Consider the following 13,990-nt stretch of genomic DNA (forward strand, 5'->3'; position numbering starts at 1 on the left):
ACTTAACTTTTACCACAAGTATATGGTGTCAAGTTTTGTAATATAAAAATCAAGTAAGATGTTGAACCCATGGGAATTGATATTTAATTTCTACCAAGTACTATAATTGTGCAGCTCTTATTTTATCTAGATGAATAGCTAATTAATTGAAAACATTAAATCAATAATATAAATAAACGGAAAGGAAAATTTCATAGAAATAACTAAAATAAATCAAACCATATTCTCAAGTTTTGATTACATTAAACCCTAGATGAGGAGTTTATTTAATGGTAGAAGAAAGAATTCTATAAATCATGATTAATAACATAAATAGAAGAAGAATAAAAACTCTTTTGAAGCTTGAATTGATCACCCTTCTTGATGTTCTTCTTGATCACTTGATTGATTTCTCCTTATCCGATTGAATTGTACTCCCTTCCATTCTCCTTCTTCCTGTTGATTTGTAGCTGAAAGTGGTTTTTAGGGCTATATTTATATCATCATGAAGTCCTGGAAGAGTTAGGGTTGATTGAGATTTAAAAAGAGACCAAAATATTCAAAATCCTTTTTCTCCCCTGACAGTGCCCCGACACCACAAGCTTGGCACTGTGACACTGTTGATTTTCAGCATAAGTGGTGTTGCAGCGCCTACTTTCGAGTAAAAATTCAGCACTGCACATCTTTCAGTATTTTTATCATAACTTTATCTTCCGACATCCGATTAAGGTGATTTAAAGTATTTGGAAAGATAACTCAAAGAGCTACAACTTCACTTCAGATAACTTTCTATAATTCAAAAGTTTACTATGTCAAAAATGTGTCTCAATCTCTGGCTAAAAATGTAGAACATACTTGTGCAGTTAAGAATTGATTTGTGAAAATATTTTGATCATATTTCACTCCTTTTTTACTTTTAATTGCATCTGGATTACTTCTAGCAATCTTCATTTATCATTTTGTGTCCGAATAAACTATTCAAAAATTGCAATTGAATCCTCACACTTTGAATTTCACCATTTTCGTCGTTATTTACTTCTTTCTTCCAATTTAGCCTCAATTTTCAATTTTCACTAAATCAACATCAACTTTTCATTGATTCAAGCCACATCACTTTTTTTTTTTCAAGTTTTGTACCATTCACACCAATTCACATAACTTATGAAACAACATTAAAACACACATTACAATGTCCCTAAAACTCTAATAATCAAACGAAATATCAAGATTAAGTATTATTAATATAATTAGTGAAACACACTCATCAGTGTTGAAGGCCATGGGTGGAGGTAGTGGGGGGGCATGCTGGGCTGTATCCTAGCACTACTCCCCAGCCCATATAAAAAATTAAAAAGAAAGTATAGAGTTTTTGCCCAAATGTTAGCATTAGCTCACTACTCCCCAACCCATATAAAATTTTAAGAAGAAAGTGTCGAGTTTTGGCCCAAATATTAGCATTAGTCCAACTTTAGCTTGAATCTTAACCCAAGTCAAATGTTCAATTATTTAAATTGTATAAAAACACTAATTATTAATTATTCATTTCATGAAATTCATAAAATGTGAATATTTTATTGTCAAATTAGATATTCTATTTAATGTATGTTTGACTAAAATTTACTTATAATTATTAAGTAAATTTTATTGTAGATAATTTGTATTGATTAAATTTAAAAGTAAATTACTTATTTTAATAGTTAGAGACACTACATATTTTTCAAAATTTAAAAGTAATTATTATTTTTTATTTCTGCGTTTGTTTTTATTTATTATTTATTCATATTTATTTAAAAAAATTACTTATTTTGACCATAAAATAGATATTATGATTAAAATAAATAACTTACTATAGATTTGATATTGACAATAAAAGAATATTTGATAAAATTTATCTATTTATGAAGTAATATAGATACGAGTATATTCTTGAAATCGAGCAGAAAATGGACGTGAATTAAATTTAATTTCTTTAACCCTCGAAATTCTTAGTTGGCTTATCTTTGATTGAGATTCTTCACTCACTTTGAAATGCAATGATGTAGAAGATCAATGAAAACGCCAAATAACATTTTGAGACAATAACATATGGATTATAGTGATATATTATTGATTGCATGTTTCAATCAAGTTTCAATTGTACGGAAAGATTGGTTGTAAAAGTTATTAGAAGAGTACTTATTCAGTATTTTTAAAATTTTTCATTTGTTTATTCCTATCATGATTCAGTTAGTTTATATTTTTTAAAGTAAGCGTTTGGTAAAAAAATACAAAGATTTAGTAAAATATATTAATATGAGACATCTAAACTTTTTTTTCATTGAGTGTCGTATACTTTTTATTGTGAATGCCACAAGAATAGCCTCCGAAATCGATTTCTTGTGGCGTAAGTTCATTAAAAAAAATTTAAGTTTCAGCACATCCTAACATCATTTTCTGGCTCCGCCCCTGTTGAAGGCACTGACGTCGTCAACAATCTCCAAATGAAAAAGGTCAAATTGCAATCTTTTTGTGATGACACCTCACTATGCTCTTAATGATATAGATTGATCACAGTTTCAATCTATCAAACATCTGATCGCACTCCCTAATTGCACAAATCAACTATGGTAGAAGCACCATCCCCCATTCTTAAAAATAGGCATTGTACAACCTATTGTTTTTTTCGAGTACAATCGCTTGTTATTTCATCGCTTGTAATCTTCAATCCAGTATTGAGGGCAAACTCAACCATAGAGAAAATAGTTATCTTGCCCCTAAGATCAAAATAGAGTGCATCCGGTCGAATGGCCTAAGCAATCAACATAATAATGCGTCAATAATTTGCCTTGAATACTACATTTCTTTACCTGATACAGTGTTATAGAAAGGACCAACGTAGCATATCTATGTGTTCATCATCGGGCAACTCTAATACAGTAGTAAAACTATCGAAGCTACTATTTCAAGTACATTTTTCTACCATCTATCTCAACTCATCTTCAGGATGTACTTCATTTGGCAAAAGTTCAACTGTTTGAACCTTCTACAAGAGATAATCGAATAAAACATAATATCAGAAAATGAAGCTAATCGAATTATAACTACTACACACAAGAAATAAATTCATTTTTCATAGACGTTAATAAAAAAATAAATGATTTAATAAATGTAAGGAAAAAACAAAAATAAGAATTAAAGAAAAAATATAATAAAGACATAACATCCATTTCAAATTGTAACGAAATTAGTAATGTGGCTAACGAAATATACATGTGGCTCCCTGTTATACCGTTAACAAATTGTTACGTCTTTGATTACTAATTAAACTTTGAAATAGTCTTAGATTGTTCACTGAAGTTTAAGGTGATTGAACTTTGACCACTAAATTTATAAAATGATGCGGATTGTTGTTCGTTAAAAGATGTAGCTAATGGATTATACATATAGCATCTCGTTACGTTGTTAACAAATTGTTACGTCTTCGATTACTTATTAAACTTCAAAAAATGTCTTAAATTGTTCACTGAAACTTAATGTGGTTAAACTTTGGCCACTAAACTTATAAAAATCAAGCAGATTGTTGTTCGTTAAAACTGTGCACCACGAGCTCACAGGTCGCATAGAAGTGATAAAATGGACAAAAGAGTCGAGGTTGTCGATCTTGCAAGAAATGATTACTCAATTACACAATAAGTTAAATTTAATTTTAACATATTTTTGTAAAATTTTAAACTATTTTCATCATTTGAAAATTTTAAATTTTTTGTGTGTTTCATTGTTAAAATTAAAATTTGAATCTTCACAATTAAACACAGAATTAAAAATACGGTGTAATTAATAAAGTCATATGAACATGCCCACGTTTGATGTACTTTATAAAGATAAAATGGAGAAAAATAATATTTTGAATAGTGATTTTTTGGACAATATGTGATTAAAAAGAAAAATTTTGAATTTATGTGCAAAATATTTTATTATATGAATGTACGATTGAAAATGAGTATGAGAAAGGAACTGGCATGGGAGTTGGGGTTTAGGAGTCATAAAGAATTTTAATTTAAAGAGATTCAAAATCGATTGTTAATTTATTTATAGTAAAAGATCTGGGGTTTCATGAAGAGCATGAGAAAAATTGCACGATTGATTGCTAGTTTATAGTCTCCTTGTCAAATCAATCTCCATAACTTTTAAAATACAATTATAATTTGGACATTGTAATTTTTGGAATTTCAATTTATCATATATGAAGAAATATATCTCAAATATAAAGTCTTTGTCTGACCGTCAGAAATGAAATGACAAAATAGCTTCTCATTTTTTATTTTTTTTCCCTCCTTTTCTTCTATTGCAATGGTAGATGCGTTTGATTTTTGTGTGATTTTATGAAACTTTTGCAGGTGCGATAAGTATAGAGGAGATGTGCCATATTTCAACGTATTAATTATACATTTTACATAATTTAGATTCTATGCACATGTGATAATTCCAAATTCATGAATTTGAAATTCCCTTTATAATAACTTTTGTGCTAGTTAAATTAAATTGAGCATCCATCATCGAAACTAAAAGAAATAAAGAGGGCAATTTTTCCCAATATTTACGAAATTTTAACTTCATCGAGTAGACTACATCAACAAAAATTGACAAATTCCTATATTTATGAAAGGTTTGTGAAGTGTAGAAAAAGTTTTGTAAAATAAATGAAGTTGTAGGGTAATAAATATCACTACATTCTTTTTGTGACAATGAAAAAAGATTTTAAAAATTTCTTCACACAAAATGCAATTGACCATATCAATCTTTGAAATTATGTTTGAGTCGATATGTATGCCTAACATTATAATATAGTAAAATAATTTTTATCATAAATTTCACAACAATGTAACATTAGATATGTAGAGTTCTATCTATTTATTACATAAATGACAAATGATTTCTCTTGGAAGCCTTACTTTGTGCACAAATTGTTAAATGCTTACGTTCTAGTTACTGACACTGTAATAAAATTTATTACTTGTCTAATTTTATCTAAAGGCAATTTTATATATTCTAATCCATCTTTTACAATCAAATTGATAATGTGGTATACACAGTGTTTATGAAAAAATAAATTTTCAAATGCAGGGTTAAAGTCATAAATAAATTTATCGATAACAAGTTTGTTCACACTAGAATTATCAAAAATAGAACTTCGAACCATTTCTTGCATAACATATTTTTGTATAATATCTTTTAAAACCATGTATATATTTGTTATCTTATTTGAACCTCCACAATTAGATCGCTTGAATCCTCTCCACCCCTTTACTTATTGTTATCTTATTTATGTTTGTTATTTGATTGATCTACTTGCTTTTATTTATTTATAATTATTAATTGATCAGCATATCCTTTGCTTCCTTTATTTAAGTTTTTTTTTCGAAAAAGTTTTAAAAATCAATTCACCCCCTATTGGTTAGTTATTCTTGGGCTTTCAATCCTTGATGTTGCACTAGATTGTTTCAAAGGCTGGCATCATACTAGGTTATATCTTCTATGGAATGATAAACAATTGAACTATGAAGAAGAAAAAGAGAGCTAAAAACGAAGACATAAAATAAGTTTAGCAATCTCATTTAATTGTTGTCAATTTGAATAATTCCCGTCCAGCATCAACATTAAATAAGTTTACTTGAAAATATAGGAAAAATAGAATGAATTTTTCAGATGCTACAACCATAGGGATTCCCCTACCTAGTTCGTGGGTGATGGAGATTTCTTCACATGGTGTTTGTGAAAAGGATAATGGAGGGCAAGGCAATGATGGCTAGTATCCTACCTGTGTATATATGTGTATGTGTGTGTGTGTGAAATATGAATAGTATATGTATACATACACACGTTGCAATTGCAGTTACAATAGTGGTGGTGTTATTGGATCTTGATGGTGTCAGCTACCACAAGGACGGGAATTGATAGTACTTTTGTTATTTTGACCAAAGATTAGAGACACATATTGTGTTTTTTGACTGGTTAATTTCACAAACGATCACTGAACTTATCAGAAAATTACAATATAGTCACTGAAGTTTAAAACTTGCAAAAATGGTCACTGAAATTTAGAGCGCTTTCAAAAACGGTCATTGAAGTTTACAAACTTGCAGAAATGGTCACCCAAATTTTTTAAATTTTCGAGCGACATTTGTGACAATTTATCATCTCTTTCCGACCACCAAGACGGTCGGATTTTGATACCATTGGAAAGCCCACAATGTCCTTTTCACTTACTGTAAGTATTATGCTCTAGGTCCCATCAACTTTGGACATAAATACTTTTATATGTAATTAATGCAATTAAATGACAGATATATTATTTAATTAATAGACAATTAAATAAATAATAGAGTCCGTAGATTCAAATACTTGTAATTTGTTAATCACAATGAGTTGTGATTGTGAGATACAAATTACATCTGATTGAATCTTAAATCATCCGTGGTCGTAAGTAATAACGAGATACGGATATCGTTATTACGGATAGACCATCACGTGTGGCATTTCTTACTTGTGAAGTAAGTAGCTGATCTCACAAGTTAAAGTGTAGTGACACTTAAATGAACACGTGGATGTTTTGTTATAGAACAAAACATTGGAGACCCGTCGAGAGATTCCACATGGATAACTATCTGAGTGTCGGTGGTTAATCTCTAACGTTCGGTAGTGAAATTGGTCCTTTGACTTGAGGTCGTCATGGTACCTTATATGAGGACAGTCATACTTTGGCGGTGTTGGATGTTGCTCTGAAAAGAGCCGCTAATACGACATCGTTCGGGTACGTCAAGAATCGTATGAAGGTTGTGATTGATCAATAAAGGATTCGTCGCTCTTAGATAATAGGAGATTATGCTCTGCGTTTCATTTAATTAAGTCAATGATGAAATCTTTGGCCAAGGTGTACTCATAAGTCGAAAAGGAGTTTTCGATTTATATTGACTTAATAGTGGAGTGAAAGATATGATCGATGATCGAGATTGACACAACTTCATATCTCGTAATTGATCGAATCATATTGACGAAGGGATTATAGTTTCACGGTAAACGAACGAATTTGGTTTTGTCATACCACGTGACATTTTCCGTCACATGTATTGCCCTGACACATTGCTAGATGTCAATCAGGGACGGCGAATGTAAATTGACGATAAATTAAAAGGGTGTTTTAATTTATCAATTTTGATTAGATCAAAATAATATTTCACGTCGTTAGGTATCGTGGTCGGGAACCTAATGGGTCACACACAAAAGAGAATTGGAAGATTGCAAATTGCCAATTGGTTAATTTAATAATCGTTGGATAAATTAATTAATTGGATTTGTTATTTATATTTTCGAATTAATTAATTGGATTAATTAATTCACGGACCGGGTTTAATTAATTGGATTAATTAATTATTGGACCGGACCAGGCCGAGCCTGTTTGGGTTTATATAAATACATAACTAGGGTTTAAAGTCCATAAGGTTTTCATTATTCTTGCTGGCACAAGAGAAACCCTAAAAACTGCAATCTTATTCTCTGTGTGGATTACCGTTAGAGGCTGGACAATTGGACAGCTGTGGTGGCGAATCAAGGTTGATGGAACGAAAAGAAAAGCAAAAAGATTGCAGATCTGGAAAAGGTACAATCTTGTCACAATCTCTATCTAAACACAAAGGCGATTTTTGGTGGGAATCGAAAATTATTTTAAATTCCGCTGTGCATGTATAAGTAGATTCCCAACAATTACCACCAAAAATCTCCCTATAACTCCAAAAAATTCAATCAGATTAAGCCCACAAAGTCAGCTCCCCGAAATCTGAAATTGTGGGCAGATTTTCAGATTTCGGGAAGCTGACTTTGTGGGCTTTTTTCGGCGAGTCCTTTGGAGTTATGGGAAGATTTTGGGTGATAATTGAAGATGACATTGTTGAATTTCCAACGGTCTTGGTGATCGGAAATTGTCGAAAAATTGCCGCAAATCTCGCCCAAAAATTTGAAAAATCTGGACAGATTTTTAGATTTCGGGAAGCTGACTTTGTGGGCTTATTCCGGCCAAATCTTTTGGAGTTATGGAGAGATTTTAGATAGTAATTGAAGATGACATTGTGTGATTTCCAAAGATAATCAAATTTGACAGTCTTGATAGTCGAAGGTCACCGAAAAATTGTCGCAAACCTTGCCTCAAAAATCTGAAAATTTTTGGTGATCGTTTCTGCAAGTTTGTAAACTTTAGTGATCGTTTCTAAAAACACTCTAAACTTCAGTGACTGTTTCTGCAAGTTTTAAACTTTAGTGATCGTTTTGTATTTTTCAGGTACGTTCAGCGACTGTTTGTGAAATTAACCCCTTTTTTTGACCTTCTAAGAATTATAATACACTATTTATTTATTAACTGTAACATGTTTCACAAATAATTAACATACCAACAAAAAATTTCTAAATAATTTAAAAGGCTAATTAAGAATTATTGAATCACTTGATTTAGTAGCACTTTCTCTAATTTTTAAATTTTTATACGCTTAGCCCTTGTTTGAGCCCCATTATTAGAAAAATGTATTTTTCAACAGTATTTTGATATCATTTCAATCACACATTTTTTAATAAAATAATATTATACACAAATTTAAAACTTTTTCTTATTTTTTAATCACGCATTTTTCATCAATACACAATTCAAGAATTCATTTTTCCCTCAAAATGGGGCTCAAACAAAGGCTTAATATTTATATTATATTAAGTATAAAAAAATAATTTAATATCATGGTAACAATATAAATGCAATATAGATGGCATCAAATGTTTAAAGCTCTACCTCTACCTTTTTTATTTTATTTAAATGTCTTAGATAATAGTTTGTTCATTTAGGGGAAAAAAATTAGAAATCAATTTTCACAAAATATGATTATGACAAATCAATTTTTACAAAAAGATAAAAAAATTATTGTCTTTTTCCAAATTAAAATAAAAGGCAAACAAAGTATAACTTTATATTTAATAATTGGCAAAATGTAAAATAAGCAATTTATTCTGATAGGTGAAATTTCTGTAATTATTAAAAAAAAAAAAGGATCTCTTAAAAAAAAAGGATGTCGTAAAAAAAAGGATGTCGTAAACAAAAACATTGTAAAATTTACTCGTCCCCACCCCTCCACCAGGCATGCGTTAAAAAATTTCCCCAAACCTAGCCGGAAGCACGCATAGCTGCTCTCGGAATCAACCATGGCGGCAAAACCCTCTTCTGCCACCCCCTCAAAGCGGAAAAAGAAGCAATTGCCTCTGGACTCGAAAAGACCTAAAATTAGTAAAACTAAATCAAAGGACAAGGAGAAGAAGAAGAAGAAAAAGAATTCCGGTGGGAATACGTTAATTGATAGCACCAAAATCCGTGAAAAGAAGAACGTAACTGAAAGCACGGAAGCAGCAGAAAACGATGGAAACTATGGCGTTCAACTGGCGACTGCTTCTCTGCAGCTGAGATTTTTCGTTCACCAGTATCAATCTGCCAATGGCGTTCAGCTTTCGTCTCTCGAACTAGAATCCCTCAAAGGTCTGGCTCTCTCCCTTTCTTGTACACACATGTGGTTGTATGTGTTAGAATTGATATCGAATTATAAATATATATATATTTTTTGAATTTTGTTACTTTTGTTGGATTTTTTCTGAGTAATATGTTGAATGGAAACAGTTTTTGATTAGCATCGGAAATCTTTGGGTTTGGACTAACTAGTGGCGTCACTAGTAGCTAATACTATAAGATAAAAGTCTTTGAAAATTGTAGAAAAATTTAGGTATAACAACGACGGAACAAAATTTAGCTGGTATGGTTAAATAAAATTACCGTTTTTCTTGATAGCAAATCATGCAAGTAGTTTTGGCAAAGATGATGTTCTGTTTCAGCAAAAATCTCTATCACAGCCTAGGTACATATTCAGTAATCTCTTGTCAATTAGCAAACTTATGAAAACCTGAAAATTTCACTATCTATCTTTTCAAATCATTATAGTCTAGGACCTCGCTTCAAGAAATATGATTGGAAGTGCCATGGAGAGAAATCACTTATACTATCTTGGGAATGATGCGTGATTTGTTGTGTGGAAAGATGCTGATTGATTGCCTTTTGTCCAACTTAATAAATAATGTGTTAAATATTTTTCATTGTAGTCCCTTCATCTTGTTTTATTACTCTGTGTTAATCAGAATATAATTTATTATTGCGATTAATTTTTCTGTATTAAGCAGACACATGCATCCTTGATCTATGTGAGGGTCCTGCTCAGGATATTAGCAATTTGGGTCAGCATATCAAGGTTGCTTTTGGGCCATCGTGGAAAGAAGTGCTTTGTGAAAAACATGTTCAAGAAGGGAAAGTTGATCCTGGGAATCCAGCAGTTCTTGTAATAAGTCTATCTGCCCTGAGGTCACTGGAACTTCTCAGGTTGATGCCTTGCATGCATTCAAATAATAAANCAGCAGTTCTTGTAATAAGTCTATCTGCCCTGAGGTCACTGGAACTTCTCAGGTTGATGCCTTGCATGCATTCAAATAATAAATTATGTAATTTTAATATTTGTGCTTATTGCGCATCTATCATTCACTCTTGCGAGACCTGACAATTTTGTTGCTTATTTCAATGTGTTCATATTTTCTATATGATTTTTGGTCAATACCATTGAACAAAATATTCTACTTCTACAGAGAATTGCGTCCTTTGACAAAAGAATGTCATGCTGCAAAGTTATTCTCTAAGCATATGAAGATTGAGGAGCAGGTAATAGTTCTTACTTCTGACCAACATCAAATTAGTTGTGAACAAATTATGTGACACGACGTGCTTGAATAGTGATGTGACTGTGGATTTTAATTTGCATCAATTTAGGCTGGTAGCCTGGTAATGCCTTGTCGCTCTCGTGTCTCAACCAACCACATGAAGCCTAAATTGAACTATAGTAAAACTCATCCCTGATCCCCTTTTTTGCTGCCTCTAAAACTCATCCCTGATCCCTTTTTTTGCTGCCTCTCTTTCTCCCAAACCCCTTTAAACAAACACTAACATCTATCAGACTACTTCTAGTATCACATTTTTTTATCTGTTTAAGCAGTTGGAATATGTCCTACATCAAAACAAATGATAAACAACTACACAGCCACCATGGTTATAAAGAACGGTGGCCTCATTTTATCTTCTTTCTCTGTCCTGCTCCTGCATCTTATTATCTCTTTCACTCATCTCTTGAAGTTTGAACTTGTATTTGCTCTCTGTGTGCTGTTGTAGGTGTCCCTGTTAAAGAGTCGTGTCAATATTGCTTGTGGAACACCTACCAGGTTTGTGATGATCTTTCTTGCATATGTTGATTATGATCTTTTACTCATACCTGCACTCCCTCTCTTTCTCCTTTACTGGCTCTAGGGCCACCACCCTTAATTTAATTTTAATTATACCATTTATATAGTCGCTTATATTCAACTTTTTTGATCCCCCATGCCATATTTTTTTCTATGAAATAAAACAGACCCTTTTTAAAGCCAGAAGAAAGACCGATTAAGTGTATTAAGATTTTAAATTCTTGTACTCGTTGTGAGTGGCTTATTTAGCTACATGATCACGGCATGCAATTTCTTTGATGCTTTAATTTCAAAGAAACTAATGAGATTTTAGAGCTGCAGATTCTCAAAGAAGCAAAAAAATTAGTCATAGTGACCTACTGTTGCAAGTTGTAAATCTTATGTCCTCGATTCATTTTTGTCTTGGATAGTTAGTGGTATAAGAAGTTGAATACTGGACATGTCTTGGATGCAGTATCTGTAAAAGTTCAAAAGCAAGTAGAGGGAGCTAATAAGCGGTGTAGCATAGGAGTAAGGAGTAACTGACATGGAGAAAATTTTAGTGTGACAGGAAGCTGAACTACAAAGTTGATTTACCTTTTAGTCCTCGACTGGAGGCAAAATACTGAAGGACGTGGGTAGGTAATAATACAACACTGGATTATGCACAACCCTCTCCGGCTCTTCCACTTGTTAAAATGTACTAGATACCAATGCATGCTTGATACATGCATGATTAATGTATTAATTGGTCAAGAAGTAAAATATGTAGGAATATGAAACAAGAAGAATTTTACTATCTGTGAAACCGTCTATTCAACCAATCTTATGAACGGATTATGATGACTTCAGTATCTTGAAATAGCCAATTTTAAATCTCACCTTGAATCGTTTATGAATTTTAATTAAGACAGACTGATTTAGATTCTGACAGTTGTCAAATGTAAGTTGAGATTATATACTTTGCTTTCAAAGGAAGATTAATTGAGTGATAAGTGAAACAAAATTTTGTTTTTGGAAACAAGAAGAGAGTAATTAAACTGATGTGGAGTCAACAGCAGCTTTTACTGGAAGAATAGTTGAGTTCTTTTTATCTTTTTAATTATTTCTTTTCGAATTTATACAGGATTAAGAAACTAATCGATATGGAGGCACTGGGCCTATCTCGATTAGCAGTGATTGTGCTCGACATGCACACAGATGTTAAGGGATATTCCTTGTTCACACTTCCTCAAGTCAGGTTTGGCATTAATTTCCCGTAGATTCCTTGTTACTATCAAGTATATTCATTAAGATTTTCACTCTTAAAAAATTTTCATTTTGCAAATCTTATTTGTTATCTTTTTCTATGCGCATTTGACAGAGATGAGTTTTGGGACTTGTATAAAAGCCATTTTCACCATCGGCTGCTTGAAGGTAATTTCCGTATAGGCCTCTACGGTCAAGTACCAGCTAATTCCAAGACGAAGATGAGGAAAACCGATTCATGACTGAACAATACTGTTCGAGTAAAGTAGTTCAAAAGCTCCGTTTATTATGGTTAATAGCCCATAAATTTTGTTGCAGAAGCGGTAGCCTAGATTTGCAGCTGTACAAGAGTTGTGAATGTTGTAAAACTACTAAAAAGAAAATTTGCTCTTTTTTGTATCTCTGAGGAGTGAAATTATTCCCCAAATTAATTTGGGTTAATTTTTTTTATGCGTACCATTTATTTTAATATTTAAATTTTGAGCTGATTTAACTTTTCTAGCGAATTGTGATATCGTTTTATCATATTGCCGGGTTGGTTTTATAAGTACTTCATAATCTATATTTTACCCTCTACCATTATTGGGAAATGTGTATGGAGAAAAATGATTTATCTAGTTGGTTTTAACTTATTTAATTAAAAAAAAAAATTCATTTATCTGCTCTGTAAAATTTTCTCTCCTTTCGTGTTAAGTGTTCTAAGAGGATGGTATTATGCCGAGGAAATACACAAAAATGACCCATACACGGTAGCAAAAATTGATATTGGCCTTTGACCAATTAAATGAATTAAAAAAAAAAAACAAATTACGTTAAAAAGAAAACTTCACAGTATTTTCCCATTTTACCCTTCAGACTGTTTGATAATTCTCTCACCGATCGAACCGACCGATCAGTGCAGAAATCCGACCACCGGAGTTCCACCAACGTCGCAATCAACGATCATCATCTACAGTGGAAGTAAAAGAACCGGTTAGTTTTCTGATCAAAACTCCAGTTCGAATGTTTTTTTTCATAGTTAGCATCCTTAGTAATTTTGGTTGAAATTAGATCCATGGGCATGCTGGAATGTGAAATTAGATCCATTGTATGGAGCTCAGTGGCCGGGAATGGCGGTTTCCGGTCGTTTCCCGGCCACCGAGCGTTAAAACGCCTAAAATCGACAGTAACAATCGGTTTACCCGACTGTTAACAGTCGGCCCAGATTGTTTAACAGTCTGGGCCGGCTGTTAACAGTCGGTTTACCAGACTATTAACAGTCGGGCATCTGGGTCGATGAATCGGCCCAGATAAAATATTTAAATTTTAATTTTTTTATAATTTTTGTAATTAATTAAATTTTTTATTTGATTAAATAGTATTTATATTATTTACTTATTTAATTTTTTTATCATTGTCAATATAATATAATAATTGAAATATTGTAAAATTAACAATGTTGATT

The 13,990-nt window shown here is 31.9% G+C and overlaps 1 protein-coding gene across 2 annotated transcripts; it reads left to right on the forward strand.

Annotated features, from left to right (window-relative positions):
- The first annotated feature begins 9,102 nt into the window (after nt 1-9,102).
- LOC111384349 (protein CMSS1) lies at nt 9,103-12,996 on the forward strand. Of its 2 annotated transcripts, XM_023008621.1 has the most exons (7): nt 9,103-9,523; nt 10,216-10,365; nt 10,450-10,495; nt 10,672-10,744; nt 11,249-11,298; nt 12,425-12,538; nt 12,662-12,996. In XM_023008621.1, exons 1-7 carry the CDS (start codon nt 9,196-9,198, stop codon nt 12,786-12,788), a joined length of 888 nt encoding a protein of 295 aa, XP_022864389.1. In that variant the 5' UTR covers nt 9,103-9,195; the 3' UTR covers nt 12,789-12,996. The 2 variants fall into 2 exon arrangements, with proteins under 2 accessions (XP_022864389.1, XP_022864388.1); XM_023008620.1 differs by lacking the exon at nt 10,450-10,495 and having other exon boundaries at nt 9,104-9,523; nt 10,216-10,411.
- Nucleotides 12,997-13,990: the final 994 nt, after the last annotated feature.

The sequence above is a fragment of the Olea europaea genome, unplaced genomic scaffold, assembly GCF_002742605.1.
Source record: "Olea europaea var. sylvestris unplaced genomic scaffold, O_europaea_v1 scaffold290, whole genome shotgun sequence".
NCBI lineage: Eukaryota > Viridiplantae > Streptophyta > Magnoliopsida > Lamiales > Oleaceae > Olea > Olea europaea.

Bases quoted from the DNA above. Each gene is read 5' to 3' on its own strand.
- LOC111384349 (XM_023008621.1), top strand. From the start codon at position 9,196: ATGGCGGCAAAACCCTCTTCTGCCACCCCCTCAAAGCGGAAAAAGAAG. The intron at 11,299-12,424 runs GTTTGTGATGAT...GAATTTATACAG, and splicing joins GCTTGTGGAACACCTACCAG to GATTAAGAAACTAATCGATA. The intron at 12,539-12,661 runs GTTTGGCATTAA...CGCATTTGACAG, and splicing joins TTCACACTTCCTCAAGTCAG to AGATGAGTTTTGGGACTTGT.